At 38.9% G+C, this 23234-nt stretch overlaps 1 protein-coding gene across 1 annotated transcript; it reads right to left on the reverse strand.

Moving 5' to 3' along the window:
• Window positions 1–7902: 7902 nt before the first annotated feature.
• On the reverse strand, window positions 7903–9248 carry LOC307121554 (endonuclease domain-containing 1 protein-like). Its single transcript, XM_079809175.1, has 2 exons — window positions 8927–9248; window positions 7903–8701 (listed from the first exon to the last, which is right to left on the reverse strand). The coding sequence occupies exons 1-2, from the start codon at window positions 9209–9211 to the stop codon at window positions 8123–8125; spliced, it is 864 nt and encodes a 287-aa protein (XP_079665301.1). The 5' UTR covers window positions 9212–9248; the 3' UTR covers window positions 7903–8122.
• Window positions 9249–23234: the final 13986 nt, after the last annotated feature.

Genomic DNA, 23234 nt, shown 5'->3' on the forward strand with positions numbered 1-23234 from the left:
GAGCGAATTCATGCGGTCTTACAGTTGGTGACCTCGACGTGATGTTGCGAGCAGACGAGCAACGTGTTTTCAGTGAAGTATTGGATTTAAAATCAACAAGAGATTTGAGCTTCTCTTTCCTCAGCTGTTCTGTTGATCTTGTGAATGGATTAAAGCGGACCCTCCGACCAGAATGAGTAAGTAACCCTTCTTTGCCTTTTAGAATTGTTGAGGGAAAATTTTATTTGCAACTCACACATATAGACACATTTCTAGAACGGGTCGGTATGCCCACTATAGATCGGAACCGTAGAAATCCGATATTGTGTAAGAATTAGACGTGAAATATGACTTTTCAGGGAAATAACAGCAGCAGTGTAGATGAGGAAATTATGGCAATTTTAGGCGTACAATTACAAGATCTCCTCGTTCGATTAAGCGATAAAGGATTGAACCTGAAATGGAGTAACACCGAAATTATATCCTGGTATTCTGCTAAGGGCGCACAGCTCAAATCTGAATCAAAATACAAGAAAATCCCCGCTGCAATTGTTTATTTGCTTCGTCGTAACGATCTCGAGACAATGGCCGAGGGCGAACGAACGATAGCAAATATCAAAGAAATTGAAAGATTGCGATCTGACGAATTACAAAAGTTAAGATCAAAGGTCGAAGCGGTTGCATACGAGCAACAAGGGTGGGCTAGACAGCGCGAAGAAATGGCGACACAAATCGATCAATTACAAAGAAAACTTCAAACCGGCAGTAATTACATATCTGCTCTCGAAGGCTGCTGTGATAATGTAGGATTTCCAGTGGCCGCAGTAAAACAAGCAGCACTGGATGAAACTTTTGAGCTAGCAAAGCCAAATGATAGTGATGACGATGACGCTGCGTTAGGATACAGGCCACAGAGAGAAACTCATAACCGAGCTCCTGTGTTAATGCCTGAACATCTAAAACAACGAAGCCTGATAAAGACTCGCACAAAAGCTAACGACACAGCTAAGAAATCTGTTAAGGTCGCCGTGCTTAAAACTATGACTAATGCGAACGACGAAACCACAACGATCAGCCGTCCGTTAACCTGCGAAGAATGTTCCAGACACAAACAAGTCGTTGGAGTAATGCCAAGAAAAGGGCCGTTTCAACCCTACTGGGAAACATTGATGCTACAGGCTACGGTGTATAAGCTAGAAGTTAGAGACGTGTGGCAAATAGCACTTCTCACTCTCCCTGAAGAGCTCAGACCGAAACTAACCGAAGGCATGAAGTCTGGCAGCATAATAGACCGAGTCCGCAACGAAACAGACAAAGACATATATGAACGACTAAAACAGGCATTATTAGAAATGAGGGGATCGACACACGCAGATTGGGGCAAAATACTAGAAATCAAACAGGCGAGTAATGAAACATTTGAGACATACGCCGAGCGGTTATGGATAACGTACAGAGAACACTCAGGATTAGAAAATGCAGATCGAGACCATGACGCATTATTACAACTTGTGAAAAATAATGCTGGCATCCCAATCCAACGGGCTTTGTCAAATGGCGTCGATCCAGTTAAAAACACATTCCAATCCATAGTAGACTGGGGCTCAAGAATAGAAAATAGATGGAAATCTAAGCTAAATGCTGAAAAGTGCATGACTCCCATAATGCTTAACAGCAATGGGATTAAAAAGCATGTTCACTTCGTAGATGAGGTGACTTGCTCTAATGAATCTGAAGCATTTAGTTCAGAAAATGCACAGGAAAGTGTGTCTATTTTAGCTCTTAAGGGGATGCAGGATGATTTGCAAGCATCCGAGAGTCATGAATATACTGAAACTCCAGGAGAAGGTAGCAGACAACCCAACAGACAACCCAATGGCAAAAAGAACAGGTTTTGCAGATCCTGTCAGAAAATCGGACATGTCGATGGGAAATGCTGGTCACTGGGTAACGGGCGACCTCCACCGTATTTTCAGAAAAATAGGAAATTACTTTTTAAAGGCAAAGAAAAGCGCTCATTTGCAGGTAAAACTCTCAGTGAGCTAACTGCAGTGTTCATGCAAGGCCTTCAGCTATTAACTTCACTTGCCAGCGGGCTAGCAGCCTCTTAGCAAGGAGTTTGATAATAAAACATCCAGATTGCAATGATCCTGTTTGTATTTTCAAATTTGTAATTGTATAACACATTGTGCGCATTGATTACACATAATAGTTGTTTGTGTTACAAGATACACATAGACTAGTCAAGTTTATTCTTTAAAACACATGATTGCTTTACTGTAAGTGATGAAACACTTAGGATAAAGGTCGTAGATGCTGCGCATTCTAGGCCATGTATCTTGTGTAAATTGGAATAACTTTAATACTGGAATTGTACAGCAATTTCAAGTTGCATGTGTCAATGTTGAATTTGTTTGTCTCCTATAGTGGAAGCTCTGCTATTTCCCATATAGCTGCAGTAAACCATAAACAGGAACATAGAATTGCCATCTGGCTACAGTGTGAATTACAATTGCATTAACCATGAAAATGTCTTCATCGCAACAGGACTCAATAACTCTGACCTTTGCTATTTCTAATTTGAGCAAGTTCTAATACTCTTCATTGGTTCAATTCCCAGTGCCAAAAAGGAGGGGAATTGTGCTGTTAAATGTGGCACAGATAATAGAAAACCAATTCATAGTTAAATGTGGCACAGATAATAGAAAACCAATTCATAACCAATTCATCCTTCACTCAAAATGACTGTAATGAAGTCTCAGATTGTGAAGGCTCGACTGCCAGAACAGTCTTAATTGTTAATACACAGAAACTACAGCAGCAATTAACTGTGTTTCTCTCTAAATTTGTTTCTCTTTAAATTTGTAATTTGTTTCTATCTCAGGATGACAATTGCAATTCCTTGGAGGACGGACGGCCAAAAGGCCCCCCTCCCCCTGCATCTCAAAACTGGAGATGTGAGAGATGGGTGCGAATATCTTTATATATATTCGATGAGGTCAATCACACCTCACAATATGTCTACATGACCTCCCAGTGAAAAAACTGGAATTAAATTATGCAACACAGATTGATATTGATTAGATTCCACCCATCTCCAAAACATTAACACAGAACACACCCTACACTCACGACAACATCACCTGGAATAGACCAAATCTATTCAGGCTGAACACTACACATCATAAACGACAAAGATGACATAGAGTCTAAAAGTGTTACTTCACTAAAGATCTATTGTTCATCTTTTCACACTAACAGATCCAGATAGCTACACTCACACACACACACACACACACACACACACACACACACACACACACACACACACACACACACACACACACACACACACACACACACACACACACACACACACACACACACACACACACACACACACACACACACACACACACACACACAGTTACCAGGAATACCCATTATTGTATGACTAATCATATTTAGATCTACATTAATTACATTGGAAGATTCCTGAACAAACACAGTGGTTATTATATATATATATGTTTTCATAAATGTGATTGATTTGTTGTTTTTCTTTTATGGTTTATTGATGAGTACCATCTTTTTTTAATGTATCAATTGCACTGACTTTTGCTACATTTCCTTCGAGAAATTCAGACCAAAATGCTCAAATTCCACTACCACCGAAATAGTGGAAAGTTACATGAACTTTGAGTTTGATTTCCGAGTCTTGGTTACACTGAATATTTTGCTAATACTCCTCATGAAAAGGGGGACTTAAAATCAACAATGATTTGTTTTGTTATAATGCATTTTATTTCAATGTTCCCAGAAACAATGTACGAGCTTGTGGAATCTTCTTTTTATTCTCAAACCCTGACCACTTTATTAAGTATATCGATTTAAGGGCTTATTGCCGGAGACCATTTTAATATGACCACATCAGACTTCTGACCAATGAAAAATGCCATGTATGCTTTTGTTCTTTGTTGTGCTTAATCACAGAATACCTGCAGCAAAAGTTCGCTCCTGTGTCCTCAAAAAGAGTGACTGTTCTTGAGGTGTGAAGTAATCAATGGACGTTTTGCATATCAATGATGAAGTTCTCATGCAGGGCTACAAGGACAACAAAGGCTGAAAACTGATCAGCTGCTTTTGCAACAAGTCTGGACGAGAAGTCTGAAGAATAACATTTACACACAACAGAAAGCATATCTTTGTGGACAATGCCACCTTTGGACTCAATGGTTGTGGCCAATGGTGCCAAACGGGGAACTGTAAGGTGAAAAATAATCAAAGATATTTGAAATGGAACAAAATCCTCTGCTTTGCTGTTAACTGCCATCGTCGTGATCAAGATATTGAAATTGACTCAACCCCTTCCCCCTTAACGCCATCAGAAGGGCCAGGTTGAGTTAGAAAGACAAAAGAATGACTGGCCGGCTGGCCAACAGGTTTTCGCACCTTTGATACAATGGGGGAAGTTTTGTCTGATTGGTTATTTTCAAATGTCTCACGGGTTGGTCTGATTGGTCAGTTTTACAAGAGTCAGGTTTGAATTTGGTGACATCAGGGAAGAGGATAAAAGAGGATTTCATCTGTAGCTCGCTCTCTTTGGTTTCTCTGGCTTTCTCTGGAGAGAGCTATTCTTTAGCTCTCTCTCTCTCTCTCTCTCTCTCTCTCTTTCTCTCTTTCTATCTCTCTCTCTCACAGGTAACATTCTAGGCAGAGGCCTACAGAGCATAATTAAGGGTTTATGTTTTACATTTATTTGAAACGATTTTAAGTGTAACCATAACCAGAATTTGTGTTTCCTTTTAGAAGAGATTTATGTCTATGATGTAATTGACATTTTACATTTACTTGATTGTTAATAAATTGTTACATTTTGATCCTTTCTGAATTAATCTGTAATTATTAACTATCTCCAATGTGGAACGTTATAATTGTAACAAAGGGTTAAAACGGAACGATCAAATGTATGATTAACTACCAAATATAGATGACCAAACATTCGGTTGGGATTCTCTTCTAAATGCGACAACTTTGATAAATGGAGTCAGATAAAGAATATTATAATCAAATCCATTCTTCCAGCTGAGACACTGAACGCGTAAGGCCTTCAACGCGGTTCGCTGCCGATCCTTGGAGCGAATTCATGCGGTTTTACAGTGTGTGTATTTTAAACTTTACCAGTATCGTTATTCTAGCTTGATTGTGAGTACTAAAAGACATCTTATTTTTTTACATTCATAATGATAAAGTTAGATTTTTTATTAGATGTGATTCTGACATGATGTCACTACATGCACTCCGCTCCTTCTTCTCCGCTCGCCTCAGGTAAATAGACTCAGCGGTGGGCGTGTTCATGTGTTTTGGGGGCGTGGCTTTGGAAAGAGCCCAGAAGGGAGAAGGTGGAGTGAATGGAAATAATGAGCTGTCTTTAAAACAGTCGTGAGAGGTCTACAGACACTCAATTTTCATACTTACATTTTAATTATGTATTGATATATAAAGAAAGTTTAAACAAATTTGGAAAAAAACGTTTTAATCCTACCTACCCTACCTTTAAGCTTTGTATCAGTAGAAACCCGGTAGTATATTCAAATTATGGTACTTTCCCCCCTCATATCCCCCTGAGACGAGAGAATTATGCAGAATTATTTTTGATTTCTGGAAAAAATTCTCAGACACCATAGTCTCTTCCTACAACACTGCAAAGAGAATATGGAAGGACCTCCAGAACCAACGTAAGCAGATCCTGAAGGAAGCAAGAGAAGCCAGAACAGATCAAGCCAGTGGAAGTCAGCAGATGCCTGGAAGTATGACTGAAGACCCGTCACTGCAGCTAGAGATATCATACCTGGACGCATCCCGAAGAGTGAGCTCTAACCTGTATAACCACCTGGCATGGATGATAACAGATGCAACTCCACAGTTAGGTGAGGACGACCGGGTGAAAGTCAGTCCAGGTGAAAGTCAGTCCTAAGCAGCAAGAACAAGTTCTCAACCTTGCCCAGGATGTCTGCCAAGCAGATGCCAAGATCCCAACACTCTTCCATTGGGAGAACAGGGTTATGTTGAAATTAAAAAGATGCCTAGGCCATGATGTTTAATAATGTGGACATTAACAACCATGTTAAATATTCAGTATGTATTTTGTAATTTTGAGAGTAGCCTTAAATTCTATAGAGGTTCTGAGCTTGTTGATCGCCAACTAGTAGTGAAATCATCACAGATCCATTGATTTTGGTTGGATTTTATAATTTTTTTTCTGTGGAATGAGTATACTATTTGGTGAAAAGAATGGTATATTGACAGATGTCATAACTTGGGGGAATAGTTGATTGCCAATGAAGTAAAGATGAAAATACTGGGGGAAAAAAGTGAGAAAACGCCCATTTTTTTGCATTAAATTGATTAAAATCATGTAGAAATGTGTTTTAAGAGTTATTTTTTTCAGTAGATGTTGTCAGCACACGTGTTCTGTGTATCTGGAATACATTTATTTACAGCCTTCCCAACCCACTGAGGATTTGAGGAAAAAAAAACATTTTTCACAAATCTTTTTTCGCGATATTTCTGGCAGAGCAGACCCTCCAATTATTGGTTCTTAGGGTCAACGTTAACAGAAAAAACACAAATAAAAAGTATGGCAGACCATGTCAGGTTCAACCCATTTTTGAGACTTTGGCTCCCCGACTATATGGTTTCCATTAAACTGAATGTACACATCACATGACATGACATCGCAGTCACTTCCTCTTTAAACTGTTGCCCAGCACCAGAACAATCAGACACAAGAACAGTTCCTCTCCTCAGGCCATCTACCTCACCAACAGTTCATGTTCTACACACTGAGAAATAAACACATGTGCAATACCAACACTATTTACACACATTTATTCAATATAGCATAAATATTATTCTATTAGTCAATTTTTGTCTACTGTGTACTTCTGTCACATTCCTTGTGTGTGTAGAGATACTGGACAGTAAATCTCATTGTGATTCTGAAAACTGACCTCAGTACAGGTGAAGTGGTAAGAGCTCATATTAGGAGTAGAATGAGCCCATCAGTGATGCTCTGCTGCCCTCTACTGCTTACAATGGACATTCATGTGTCTATTTCCCACAAGAAATCACCAGTTAAAAAAACACCACACACACACACACACACACATGCACGCACGCACGAACGCACACACACACACTCACACACTCACTCACACACACACACACACACACACACACACACACACACACACACACACACACACACACACACACACACACACACACACACACACACACACACACACACACACACACACACACTCACACGCACACGCACTCACACACATACACACACACACACACACACACACACACACACACACACACACACACACACACACACACACAACTCTGGTTGGGTTAATAATTTTAAAATTGGCAGAAATTCTGTTGAATGTTTTTCTGGTTTGAATGAAATGCTCGAGTTCTTTATATTTGTCTCCTCATATCCTCATACTGGAGCACAACATGACTTTAATGAGGAATAAAACTATTGTAGGAATCATTTGTGCACATTAACTGTATCTGTCACTGGTTATTTTAACATATAGCATGACTGAGAAACATGACAGAGGGTGTAAAGTGTGCCAGCCGACCCGCTCTCACACACATTTCCCAGAACAACTGTTACTACAGCTCTGCATTTGTGACTTAAAGAAGTGGTTATTAATTGAGTTGATTTATCTGGAGAAAGCAGAGGTCATCGTCCAGCTCGGGTCAGTTCTCATGTGGTGTCACTGCAGGCGGGTCAGTGATATAGATCAATATTAGTGTCCCCAACTGACCAAGCCAAAAGCCACAGGTTGAATAAATGCTTTACATGTTTCATCACACATTTACACACATTTACACACTGATGATTATATATCCAGCCTTTATTGAATCATAATAATCCAGTAACAGTGAAAGAGTGAAGTGGACAAAGATGGAAAGAGATGTTCTCTAAATGACAGAAAGGCAGGTCAGGATCATGAAGTCATGAGTATGAAGAACTGATATCAGCTCTTACCAACCCCAGTCAAAGATAGATATATATCAGCTGATACATTCCAGCTCACAGAAGAAAGAGAAACTAGTTTCAACCAGTTCTCGGTCTTTTCCGCAGTGGGGGGGTTGGTGGGACTTTATCACCAGAACAATCAGATGGTCTGGGTACGCCTGGGAAAATAACAATATTCACACCGTAATCTTTGGCCAGGTGATCCTGTAGGTCTGCAATTGATAATGACTTCAGTTCGCCAGTGTCATCTGGTCCATAGTAACCCTTTCCTTTGAACTTATCGTTGTTGTCTTGACAACAGGTGGCACTCCAGTAATATTTTGAGACAAGAACTCTATTATTAATGTTTTTACTGAGATCAGGAACTACACCAGTCACCACAAAAGCCTTTTTACAGCCACTCAGATCAGTAATAACATCCCTCTCATGGTTCTTCCATTGCTTCTGATTGAAACTTGAGTCCTGTGGAGCAGCGTTGGTCAGGGTGGAGGTGGCCAGCATGGAGAGAGAATTGTCCGTGTGATTGACTGGGTACAGGTGACCTTTGTTATACTTAGACCCAGACCCCTTATAGTCACGATTCAAAGCCTGATATTTACCAATAGCTTGATTGCGACCTTGAGGTCCCATACATGGATCAGCAACTACATCCAGCAGCTAAAGGACAGGAGAGAGAAAAATGCAACAAAAATAAATAAATAAATAAATAAATAAATAAATAAATAAATAAATAAATAAATAAATAAATAAATAAATAAATAAATAAATAAATAAATAAATAAATAAAATAAAAAATGCCTAGAGACTGTTTCAGTAATAATTAAAATGTATTATTTTCGTTTCAAATAAATAAACTATAATAATATACAGTTGAATAATTACCTGAGGTTCAATAAACCAAGGATCACATCTCCCAGTGCTTGCACTCTTAAACACATACGCAGAGTAGACGGGGATCCTCCATGCTGTGTTGTACAAAGTTGCATAAAGAAACTTTTGCTTACCATCGTCGTCCCAAAGACACTGACAGATGGGCTTGACTATTGTTGAGTCCAGTTTGAGTAGAGGAGGGACACCCTTCAGAAAGAACTCTGTGCATTTGCTAAAATCCGTCCCAACCTCACTCAGAGAGAGGCAAGGCAACAGAAGAAACACGAGAAGCTTCATGATGAGCTCAAACTGTGAGAGCAGAAACTGAATCTGAGAGAGTAGAGAATATAGATCTGCTCCGTGTTTTATAGAGAGTAACACACAAGAGGAGGGACACAATCACATGTTCATATTACAGAAAGTGTTCACTATACAAACACACATTAAATAAACAGCTGAAGGTGTTATCAGTGAAAGGCATGAGCTGTGTTTATGAACTTGCAGTATTCTCACGCCTGTGTAATGACACTGAGAACACATTTCACATCTCATGATCCTCTCATCTCAGTATGAGACGCTCTTTACAGATCAAATCTACAGCTTTAACCCTCATGGACCACAATCTGAGATCAGAAACACCAACTGATGTGTTTTAAAGTTCAACTACATCTCCTAATGTGCATTATGACTTTTGACCTTTGACCCCTAGTCCCTTATACTGTACATGATCAGTGGAAAGGGTTCTTATTTCTAATGTGTAAGTGTTAAAGATGTACTGTAAACCGATTGGATTTTGTATGTTTGTTTTCAGCTCATTAGTCTTTATATATGGACAGTCACATTTGATCAGAGGTGGAAAGAGTAACAAAATATTCTACTCAAGTAAAAGTACTATTACTTCAATGAGATTTTACTTAAGTAGAAGTAAAAGTACTTGTCTAAAAATATACTCAAGTAAAAGTAAAAAGTAGTTCATTTAAAATGTACTCAGAGTAAAAGTTACTGAGTTACTTTTTTTAACAGCGGGGTGGGGAACTCTCCCGTGTAGGGTTGTAATAGAATGATGTTTCACAGCATCACAGTATTAATGATTTAATAAATAAACTGTATCATTAAATTATGATTATCACCAGTTAAAATGGCATTAAATTAATGAAAACTGATTATTTATTTTTTTGGTTGAACAAATGCTTTATTATAACAAACTTGAAACCATTTTTTTATTATTAAAATTTCAATAAAACATGTCTAATGAACTAAATAAATTATTATGAATTAGATTAACAACTTTAAGAATAATAGAGTCCTTTAAGAATAATAGAGTCCAAAACGGTGGTTATCAAATGCTTATCCTTTCTTTTTTTGGGCAAAGCGCTGCTGTTTTACTAAATTAAACCATAGATTTAAAAATATATTCTTAAATAATGTTTAAATTATGTAATATTTTTATTGTTGCTATTATTATTATTTTGACAAGTATTCTATAGGCCTACAATAATAATATATTTCTTTCACAATTTCATCTAGTTAAACCGTTTATTTTGATGGGTTTTAGTGAGGACCTATTTCAGGGAAGATCTGTTTCAATTCAGAATGTATTTGATAATGGCTTTTAATCAAATAAAATTATGAAAATGTTCATTGGGGATCTCAGATCAGCTCTGGAAATGTTCATACTGTATGTTCATGCCCAAATATGTTTTTTGAGACGTTAAACACCACAAGCATCGCGTAGGCCACTTAAGTATGTAGGCTAGTAGACGAAACGGCGCTGCTCATTTACACAGAGACAGAACAAGCCAATCATATATTCATATAGCAGTGTTTTGAGCTTTAATATTCACAGACCATGTCGCGATTTGATTTATTGTACAGCTTTACGGTTGATGTATTCATTCATCCATCAGTTTGCGTGTTTTACGTGACATCTGCGTTATACTGTAATTCCGGGATTCCCTCTGCATCACAGAAAACATTCGGCCTTAAGTTATAAACGTACCTTTATCCGCACAGAGGGATGGTGTTCCCGAACATGTTCTATGTGTTTCCTCCTTTGCATCAACATTTTTTTGCTAATTTGATATTTACATTTACATTTACATTTAGTCATTTAGCAGACGCTTTTATCCAAAGCGACTAACAAATGGGGGCAATAGAAGCAACTAGAGCAGTCAAAGGGCAACAATATCAGCAATATGCAAGTGCTGTCACAAGTCTCAGTTAGTCTAGCACAGAAATATATATATATATTTTTTTTTATTTATTTTATATCCTTTTTATGATATCCTCCAGGACAACACCCGGCTATTTTTTGTCTATATCCAAAGTTTTTCCATACTATCCAGGGGTTCACGGCGGCGTTTCGCTTTCAGCTGGGTCTGACGTATGTCAGTCCGTCTGTCTCCATCTTTTTGTGATTTTTGCGTTCGTTCTCCCGCCTTCAATTCAATGCAGTCCTTTCCGGATCGCGTTTTCCCCCCTTTGTATCATTTATTTTTACTCAGTAATGGATGTGGTTTAAAATGTAGCGAAGTACAATACTTCAAACAAAACATACTTAAGTAAAAGTAAAATTACATATTTTTAAAACTACTTAAAAAAGTAGAAGTACGCAGAAAAACTACTCAATTACAGTAACGCGAGTAAATGTAATTCGTTACTTTCCACCTCTGTATTTGATTAATTCAATAATGAGTAGAGATCTGTGTTTGATAAAGCATATCATGACTGAAGAAACCTGAACAATACAACATGATGACATGATGCCATGGGTTAGAAGAGAGCAATGACCATCTCATGATGTGTGTGTGTGTGTGTGTGTGTGTGTGTGTGTGTGTGTGTGTGTGTGTGTGTGTGTGTGTGTGTGTGTGTGTGTGTGTGTGTGTGTGGGTGTGGGCATGCTTTTGTGAAATATCAGGACACAAATGTGTATAATGACATGGGTATTACAAAAAGAGGGTGAAATATGAGGACGTTCCCCATGTCCTCACTTTTCAAAATGCTTATAAATCACACAGAACAAGATTTTTTTCACAGAAAGTGAACTGCACAGTCTCCTGTGAGGGCTAGGTTTAGGGGCAGGTGCAGTGTGTGTGTGTGTGTGTGTGTGTGTGTGTGTGTGTGTGAGGGGTAGGTTTAGGGGCAGGGGCAGTGTAAGGGGATAGAAAATACGGTTTGTACGGTATAAAAACCATTACGCCTATGGAATGTCTTCACATTTCACAAAAACAAACATGTGTGTGTGTGTGTGTGTGTGTGTGTGTGTGTGTGTGTGTGTGTGTGTGTGTGTGTGTGTGTGTGTGTGTGTGTGTGTGTGTGTGTGTGTGTGTGTGTGTGTGTGTGTGTGTGTGTGTGTGTGTATGTGTGTGCGTGTGTGTGTGTGTGTGTGTGAGAGAGTGAGAGTTAGAAGTGTGTGTGTGTGAGCGAGAGTTAAATATAAAGTCAGTGAGTGTGTTTAGAGATATAGTGAAGTGATAGATAATGTGACTGTGTGTGTGTGTCGCATTTAAACTTTTATTCTCCTCGATGTTGATGTTGCATTTTCAGCCGCATCCTTTTCTCATCTATTTAGAGGACAAATATTACATCACTCCACTGCTTCCTTCAGTTCTGTTTGAGTTTCATGGCCGGGTCTCATCCGTGTGTACGTTGTGTTGAACTGCTAATCTGATCTGGCATTTGCTTTATGGAATATTAAAGCCGGTTATACTTCATTCTTCTTCATCGTGTGTTTGTCTTGCACCACAGCTCGTGACGGATAATTTACCTGTACCACACAAACATCAGAACACACTGATAACCACCATGAGAAGACAGATGGTATAACGGAAGTTATCACTGAAAAGAAAATGAATCATCAAAAGTGCCACATGTACAATACAAATGAACAAAGTTATGAATATAGCTATGGATCTGTGAGACTGAAGGATGACCATCACTACAGTCTTAACCCTCTGGAGTCTGAGCTGTTTCAGGGCCATTTAGAAGTTTTGACATGCTCTGACATTTGTGTTTTTCAGTTGCTTATAAACACATTAATGTCAGGGTTGTTGAAGGGAAAGGAGCGAGGACTCAAAGATGCAGGTGAAAATGGGCTTTTAATGATAATAATAAATTAAAACAAGACAAAACAAAACTACCCCGAGGGGGAAAAACAGACTTTACTTTACTTTACTTTACTTTACTTGGCACGACTTGACTTGCAGGGAGCAGGGAAACATGAGGTAAAGACGACAACGATTCCGCACTGGACTGCAAACACAAGGATATTAAATAGGGAACAAACAAAAGAGGGTACCGAGGGAAGACAGGTGGGGCAAATGAACCAATAATCAGGAAACAAGGTGGGCGGGGTTAGACAATGGACTCGAGCACATGGCACAAAGAAACACTTGACAAGACATGTGCTCACACCAAACATGACATGAACATGCAGCTAATGAGAACTCATCAGCTGCATGTTCACACAAAACATGACAACATGACGTAGCACGTAGCCAGTGAAAAAACACCAACCACGTGCTACACAACATAAGACAAAACATTACATGAAAGCACACGGCCGATGTAAACATGAACCGTGTGCTACACAGAACACACAGACAGAAGAGCACACGCTCACATGACAAGACAGAGCGCACGAGAACGAGCGAATGCTCATTCTGTGCGCTCGAGACAAAACAAACACGCGGAGCATGAATGTCCAAATCCCAACACAAAACTGAAACCCAAACTAGACCGAAGTGCTGGGATCCGAACACCAAGCCCGCACACAAAACACCAGGACAGAAGAGCACGCAGCTCGAGCATGCTCAAAGCTGCGCACTCACACAAGACAAGACAAACAATACAGGAGTGTTGGGGACCCAGTTTTAGACCCAGAGACCAGATATGTTGAATGAAGACCAGGAGTCAGGAGTCAGATTAATTAAAGAAAATTTTACTGAAGAATAGTTTGCAGTTTCATCAGCAGAAGCCAGCGTCAGAGTCTCTAGTGGAATCGCAGGCCAGACTCTAACTCACAGAGAATTTTGCCCCACCAGTTATACTGGTTACAAGGACATTGATTACATCAACAATAACAGATGGCCTAAGCCTTAATTCGCTACGGAGACCTAAAAGTCTAAACATTTGTCACACATGTATAGATATGCCGGAATGGCGTAGTTTAGTCGGGATGCTCGTCACAACATCAATCCCACAAGGGTAAGATTGGCCTCGGACGTCGTAAAGGGCAACTGCCTGTCGGGAGGGGGGTCAGGCCCCGATCAGATAGCTCCAACAAACCTGCACAGAACTTGTAAAGACACACACACATACAAGCACTAGGGCATCACACTCTAGTTAATGTCAGGGGATTATGACCGTTTATCTAGAGAACACTCAATACCCAAACAACGACTCCGTCATAACTATCGCGAGAGGGAGCCATGCATGGCTGGAGTAGAGCATCTGGGGAGACTTGTTTTAATACTACAAAATCATCCTCAAACTAGATATATAAAGGTATGAAATCACACAGAATTACAATCATCTCTAGATTAAATATGAAAGCAGAGAAAGAGATATTTATTTTGATTATCCTTGATTATTCAGGTTATGGATATAATAAAAAGAATAATTGAAAAGGATATGTGTATAAAAGAAGAGACAGGTATCTGACCTGCCGCTTCACCTGCTGCTTCAGGAGTGTCAGGGCTCTGTCACAAAACCATGAATAAACTAGACCAAAGTGACAGAACCCTGACAATTAATGGCAAAAGTGTAATTACACTGTATTCAGCACAAACTGGGCTACCAGAATATGTGAGCAACATGTATGTACATGCTTTTATTTTTGAGAGAATAATGTTTATGCACGGTTTTTGAAAAAACAAAACAAAAAATTAAATTAAGGCCTCAAAACACACAATAGATATGTGTCCACAAGACTTTTGACTTCTGTCTGTATTTGTATGGAGTTTTTTCTTCAAACTGATGTGAGAATCATTGAGCCTACTCTTTCACATAAAACAATACACTGATTTATAATTTGTAAGACAGTTTCTCTTCACAAAGCCAATATGCGAGGAGGCGTGATATCTAATGAATAATGATGAGATAGCACCTGAGATAACAAAGGACTCGCATTAATGAGCTGCATAATGAATGAGCTTCAGGTAAGTCTGTGACAGAGAGCAACAGAGCAAAGGAAATATATATTTTTTGTAGTTTATTTTATTTGGAATGTAGTCAACAAAGGCCTATTATATTTTAATGTTCAAAAGATTTGACTACACTGCAAAAAATGCTCTTCTTATTTGGTATTTTTTCTTGTTTCCAGTCCAAATATTTAAAATTCTTAAATCAACATTAATTTACTAGATAAGTACACATTTCTGGGGGGGAAATCAAAATGAAGTGAGTTTTTGCTTAGATAGTTAACTTTATTGTCCCCAAGGGGAAATTCTGCTTGGGCACAGTGCAGAGTTGCTTCATAAAGGTAGACCAGATAACTTAAAACAATCTATATTCTCTGCCACAACAATTTATGATTATTAAACTATAATTTATGATTTATTACACCAATTTATTAAAACACAACAATTAGCTAATGAGATTAAAACCATGTTTTTACTCCAAACTTACTTTATATCACAAGTCAACTGTTTTAAATAGCCTTATGTGATCTCATTTGGCTTTGGATCACAAAATCAGACAGAAAATATATTTTACAATATTCTGCATAATTATAAAAGCTCGAGTAGCATTGCATTATAAATATAATCTATTATGAAAACACCCAACATGGTATAAATAACACAGATAAGCCATATATTGTCGCGATTGTGTGTTTATTATCTTCAAACCTGTCTGCCTGCATGTTAGAGCGATTTCTCAAAGCTGTTTATGTCTGTGGCTGCGTTCGAAACCGCAAACTCATTGAGTAGGTACTCATTTTTAATAAGTACTTACTTAACGAGCTCTAAAAGAGTAGGTACTATATTACCAGATCTCGTTAAGTATGAATGCGAGCCGCACTTTATGCGCCATGTTGACGTTATCATGTGACCTACGACGTTATCTCAAGCGCAACGACTTGAAAGACGAGTGACAGGTTTAATTCATCGATCTATAAATATCTTAATATTGATTAAAATTGCTCATTTTGTGGGCTTGTTGAAGAAACAGCTGCCCATTTATTTTGTGATATTAACCCTACTAATCTGACCCAGTTTTATCCTTACCAAAACCCACAATCGTGATCTCTTGAATATGTTGTTAATTTCTTTATTTTATTTGCAAAAAAATTCATCCACAAGCAAATTTGGCCTAAATCTCCTTTATATTGTCCTTTTTCTACTTAAATTTAACTCGTTTCATCCCTCAGGCTTATGAAATATAATTTTTATTGCATTATGATGAATTATTCAAAGATATCTAACCTTGTTATTGTTTTTTTTCTTTGTATATAATGTATGCAAACCCATGATATTTGTTTTTTTTTATCATTATGATTGTTAAAGATACAACCATGTAATTATAAAATAAAAGATATGAGTGACAGGTGCAGTGAGAGCTCAAAGCATCAGTAACTCCACAGCCCGACCTGTGCGGTTTCCCTCAGTGTTTGCACAGAGACGTCTTTCAGCTGCTCAAGGATCTCACCTTTGGAGAAAACTGTGGATTTTATACTCAAAAAATGTAAGTATCACTATTCAAAATTAAGATTACCCCAGAATGAATTGCATTGCTAGCCCATTAAAACACTTACAATAATAATGACAAATGCTGACCAATACTTAATTATATTACTTTTAATAAAAATTATATCATTTTAGTAAAACAAGCAAAATGTTGCTGTTATATGACATAGCGATGCATGAATACACACTAGAACAAATGCAGCCGATGTGAATACATATCCATTTTCAGTCAAGCAATGAATAAATGCTAAGTTAATAAAATATTGTATTTACTGACAACAATAGGAAACACGAATTAATGAGTAAAAGAATTAATAAAAGTAAACATCACAATAAATGAATAAAAGTCAACAACACATGAAACAAAGTGTAGTGATGCTTGTGACGTGTTTGAAACGTCACCATCATTAAAGGGTTAGTTCACCCAAAACTGTAAATTGTGTCATTAATGACTGAGCCTCATGTGGTTGGACACCCGTCAGACCTCCGTTCATCTTCAGACACAAATGAAGATATTTTAGTGTAAATCTGATGCTCTGAAAGGCCTCCATTGGCTCAACTTTACACTCTCAAGACCCTTAAAAGACACTAAAGACTAAAGTTACAAAGTCCATCTCACTACAGCGGCTCTACAATAACTTTATGAAGACGAGAATAGTTTCTGTGCGCAAAAAAACCCTAAATAACGACTTATATAGTGATGACGATTTCAAAACACGGCATCATGAAGCTTCAGAGCGTTATGAATCAGTGAGTTGATTGATGATTCGGATCGCGTGTCAAACTGCTGAAATTTGGCGATTCAAACCGCTGAATCGACTCACTGATTCATAACGCTCTGAACCGCTGAATCGACTCACTGATTCATAACGCTCTGAACCGCTGAATCGACTCACTGATTCATAACGCTCTGAACCGCTGAATCGACTCACTGATTCATAACGCTCTGAACCGCTGAATCGACTCGCTGATTCATAACACTTCGAAGCTTCATGAGGCCGTGTTTTGAAATCGTCATCACTATGACGACATTAGCCGCGCCGCTGACAGTGGCCGGCGCCGCGGCTGCATCATTTTCACCACCGCCGTTGTGTGACATAATTCAACTCGCATCGGGGTCACCAATGTGGAGTGTTATAAGTGAGGAGACGGGAGACAGAGATGCGTCGAGTCAGCTTTACTATCCACTTCAATAATTTACATTACTGTATAGCAAAATGTAAACAACAGTCACACAACGTTAACCCGGAAGCGCTTAACTCGAAAACCCACTCCCTTAAAGGTACAGTCTCTGGGGGAATGTCTCTCTGTTTAACTTGTGGGTCACCACATGGTCGTTATTTTGGTTGGCTTAATTTGTTTTTTAGTTGTTTGTATTGAGTTTTCTTTTGTATTACTGTCACCAACTCTCAGTTCCTTTTGTGATTTTGACTGTTTTGTTAACAGTCACTATTAATTGGAGTGATTACCGCTATGTGGTATCAGTGATCTCGGTTATATTGCAATCTTGAGCCGTGATCAGTTCTGAGTTTGATCTTTGCTGCTGTGACAGTATACGTTGCCTTCTTTAATTAATACTTTTACGTTTTTCTCATTTGAGTATTGTACTTTTTTGGTTTTGTTTATATCTGTTCAGTACTTTGATTCTGACTGTTTTGCCTGTTTGTTTGTTTGTCTTCTAATGTGATTCTCTTCCTTGTGTGTTTTGCAGGAGCTGAGTGTTCCTTGGAAGCCGGCTGGTGTTGGGTTGCACAGGCTTCACTTTAATACGGGTTGTCATTTATTGCTGTGTCACTATTTCTGGTCATTATTTGCAGTGATTCTTTGTGGATGTGATTCTGATTGGTGGGATTTATTTTGTGCACTGGGTGCACCATACTAGCCCGCTTCTCATAAAGGAAGCCTCAGTCCCCCCCCCCCCCTGCATTTATAAATTTTTGGTTTGTTTTCTTTTCCATCTGACTACAACAATAAAATGCTGTGTTTGGGATTTTAAATTTTGTAAACTCTTTAACTTTAATAAAAATATCTGTTTAAACGGAAACTCACACCTCTTGCCCTTTCCAAGTGGAGCTTATTTGCGTGTTCTTTTTGATAATTTCCCCGTTTTCGGGGTGGCGTAGTCATTACAAATCAGCCACATGCTACAAAAGCTTTATTCAAACGTATTGTTCTAACAAACCATCACGCATTTACAGGCGGTGAACCCCACATCTGCTGCCATCCATTCTGTGGCTTTATATTGATGAAGCAGTTGACCACGTGGACACTTTCGCCTGTCCTAGCCGTCCATCATGTCCCTCCTGAACCCCACAACCTTGAAGCAAGAGTGAAGAACATGTGTGGGACCATGGGCGTCGGAAGCAAAAAAAATGTGGGTGGGTCCTCAGAATTTTTTTTACTGGAGTAGATGCCAATTACATTAAGTACAAATACAGCTTTACTTGGTAAACGTATAGGTCAGAAAGACAAAATTACGTAAATCGCCATAACATTGAGAGCGATAGTAGTGTAGGGGTAAGACGCACGGCATCTAGTTTTGACACAAATCGACCCGCGGTTCGAGTCCTGCTTTCGCCGAAATTAATCTTCTCCGTTTTCCCATCACATATCAAATCGGAAAGGCATTTATTTTCAATAAAAATTAAGAAAATATTAGAAAAGTGGAAATAAAGCGTCTAATATGTGTTTAATAATAAGTGTTTATCGATTAGGGGTAGGTAAACAGACATGTGCTGAATGTTAGAGACGATAAAAGTGAGTGGGTCCAATATCATTGATCGTAAAAAGTGGGTGGGTCTTGTCCCACCCATATACAATGGTTCCGACGCCCGTGTGTGGGACAATCTCTGACTGCTGATGTCTGCTCCAAACATGCTCTCCATCAGCATGACTTCTTAAAACGTTTTACAATTCATTGTCAGCATCCCATTTCTTGCCATATTCAATGTAATATTTTTACAATTAAATGCTATTTGTATTGTAGCTTTATGACTTTTGTGGTGTAGTGGGCTAAGCACTGAACTGATAAGCAGCAGGTTTCTGCTTGGATCTCCGCAGCCGTCACACCAGTGTGTCCTTGAGTAAGGCTGATCCACAGGAGCTCTGCAGCAAATGCACAGACATCAAGAATCAGAAAAGTGCTGAAATAACTCTGTTTGAAATTAAAATAAAATACAACTTAACATTTAAATTGATGTTTTATTCATTTCGGTAGTATATTCACTCAAAGCCTTTGATGACAGCCTTCCTCATCACCCTCTCTCCAGTCTCCACCAGATAAACACACACACACACACACACACATGCTCTTCTGCCCCTTGTAGCGTATTAGGGTTACATATATATTTAAATTAAAAATTAGCTCAATAGGGAATTGTGGGTATTAATATTTAGGGATTTATGATTAATCATAACGGGTTATAATCTAATCACCAATCTCCAAAATCACCCAAAATGGGAATACCTCACCTTGGTATTTATGCAATATAATATATATAAATATGGTTAACAACAATTTATTGTAATTAACTACAGATATATCTATATTAAATAATCACAGAATAACCTCAAGGGAGTTGATTCAAAATTCCTCTCCGTTCCGTTTAAAGGACGAGCGGAGATTCCTTATCCACTCACCAGGTCTATTCTTCCTACCCAATTTTTGGGAAGTTTATCCCTCTGGCCACAAAGGACAAACTTTCCGAGTTATGGTATTAATTAAAGCATTCAACGATGCTTATAAGAGCTCGTAGCTTAGATCTGACATTAAAGGGACTTGTGTTCCGTGAACAAACAATGACAATCAAATGATCTTCGATCTTCAAAGGAAACATCAGCTTGGCTGGACCGCGCCGGCTCGCAGGTTGAAAACCCGCGAGCCGCGCTGATGAGATGGGAGGAAAAGGGAATTTGTCTCGTCCGGGGTCCTTGCAAGATGACTGAGCCACAATGTGTAGGTGTTTCTGTCCTTTAACGTCCATTAACTACGCCCACTTTCCCTGCGGCCACCAATCGTTGGTGTGAATTTCAGGCGGGAGAGAGTTTCTTTGTTCGGACTTTATTACTCAATAGAATGTTGTTGCTGGAAGCCAGAACTAGTAAAGTTTCACTCCCAAAGGACTCACATATTAGCGGTACATCTCATAATCATATACTTTGTACCATTGACTAAGACACAGGAAAAGGAACATTTAGACATCCGACATGCCTGGGTTTATAGACATGAAGGCAGTGCATCTTCTATACAGAGCAATTTGGAGCGTTTAAGATGGCTCTTACATCACGCAAGCATAAGAAATATAGGGAGCATGCATACACTTAAGAAATCATCATATATGTAATTTCTGGGATAGTTTAATTAAAGGCTAAATAGAGGGGAATGCTTGTGTGTGGGTGTGTGTGTGTGTGTGTGTGTGTGTGTGTATTAGAGTCACACGACCCATGGCCCCTCCAGACTGAAGGGTGAGGGAACTGTTCTGGCTGATTAACATCTGATTGAAGTTCAGAAAGGGCCATCACTAACAATTCTGGTCAGGCTCTAGCTGGTCATTAAACAGTCGGAGGCGCCATTTGTCCCAGTCAGGTTGGAGCCAGTGGGGCAGAAATTTAATTTATATGCAGAGCTGTTTGGAGGAAAGCATCTCTGATCACTTTGATCCTAGCTGGGAGACACCCCAGACGCTACACCCTGTAACATCAGACAACATTCACGTTACCTGTACCTTAAACAACACCTTGATAAAAGCATACACGTTTGTGTGCTCAATACTACATTTAAATGTTGAGGTGGTTGCTGATGTGTTAATGTTCCTCAATTCATCAACAGTACTAATGGACAAATAAAAAAATAACTTATGTTTAGTTACTTTATGTAGATTTATTAACATTACTGACGTTCATGTAAAGTTAACAGTGTTGACAACAGTGAACTCTACATTATAGCACACACACACACACACACATCATTCTGATCAGATGTCTATTTCATGCTGTGATGTCATCTGCAATACTTATCGAAAATGTTCCTGTCAGATGTTAAATAAACATTTAGTAAGCTATCTTTATCTTTAAGATGTATGGTTTATGTAAATCCACTTTGGAGACGTGTGTGTGTTACTGGAGCTCATACATAATAAAACGTGTTTTCACAGCACAATCACAACTACACTATACTGTCTGTCGTCTTTGCACCTTCAACAATTCAACAGTTTACTCTACAGTAGCTCAACAAATGCGATTTTAACACAAGGAACCGTGATTTTGGTTTGTAATACTCACATTTGATTCGCTTTTCTCCGCCTGACGTCTCCTTTCCTGTGGCCTCATGGGAAGGCAGGGATAGAAAAGTATCCGACGGTGAGTGCTTCACAATCTGGGCGGAATCAGTAGGCCATCCGGGGATTTCTCGCATACTCTTTTATGATTACTGAGGTTTTGAACATACTACTCCTTTCACGTACTGTTTTCTCCCACTATATAGTAGGTAAGTAGAAATATTCGAGGGCAACATCAGTATACGCACGTCCGAATCTCGCGAGAAATAGTCCAAAACCCCGGTCCTTCTCGCTTACTCTTTTATAAATACAAAGGATTCGGACATACTATTCGCTCGCCTACTGCTTTTTACATACTATATAGTAGGGAAGTATGCGGTTTCGAACGCAGCCAATGTCACATGGTATCTTCTTCATGCGTGCTATATATGGACTACATGTGCACGGAGCGCCCTCCGGCTGCCAGTATGAAGTATGAAGAGTTTTTTATGAATGAGAGTAGCTGACGCTCGTATTACAATCTTTAGAAGGTACCGACGGTTTTCATATTCATAACTCCTGACACATATTAACAAATTACGGTCACTATAAGACTTTGAGAATAAAACAGAGGTCAAAAATGGAAGCTTGAGTCTTAGATCTTTTAAATGATGTATAGTTTGTCAAGGTAATTACTTACATCTGACAGTAATTTTGAGCTAATTTAAACAAAGAAAGCTTCAGTGCGTCCTCGTGCACGATGTGTTTGTTTGAGCTGATGTGTGTGTGGGCGTCACCGCAGTATTTGAATCTCAATAGAGCGCGCGCTTAGTGGGCGTGGTCGCATTAGTCTATAATGAGCCACTCAGGAACTACTAACATCGCTCTGCTTTCAAACGGATTACATAAACACAGAATATTTGTTTTTGATTTGGTTTACAGTGTTTAAAACCTGACATTTCAGCGTTTCTTTAGACATATGGCTCATGTTTGTGAGACAAGTATTCACTAAGCTAGAGGTCATCAGACTGAAGACGGCTGACTTGAGAGGGTTAAGAAGAGGCTCTATGACCTCTGGTAGCATTTATTTTAATAGCCTAGTCGGTATAGGGTCGAGCATACATGTTGTTGATTTAGATGATTTAACGAGTTTAGACAATTCTTCTTCTCCAATAGCAGTGAATGAGTGTGTGTGTTTGTGTATGTGTGTGCGATCATGCGCTCTTTCCACGAATTACAAAAGACCTCTAGTTTTGTTTTCTTCCAGCTGCGCTCCATTTTTCTGGCTGCTGTTTTAAGGGCCTGAGTGTGTGTGTGTGTGTGTGTGCGCTCGTTGTACCACGGCGTTGGACTATTTTCTTTAATCTTCTTTAAGCGCAG

The sequence above is a fragment of the Gobio gobio genome (assembly GCF_949357685.1).
Source record: "Gobio gobio genome assembly, chromosome: 25".
In the NCBI taxonomy this organism is placed as follows: Eukaryota; Metazoa; Chordata; class Actinopteri; order Cypriniformes; family Gobionidae; genus Gobio; species Gobio gobio.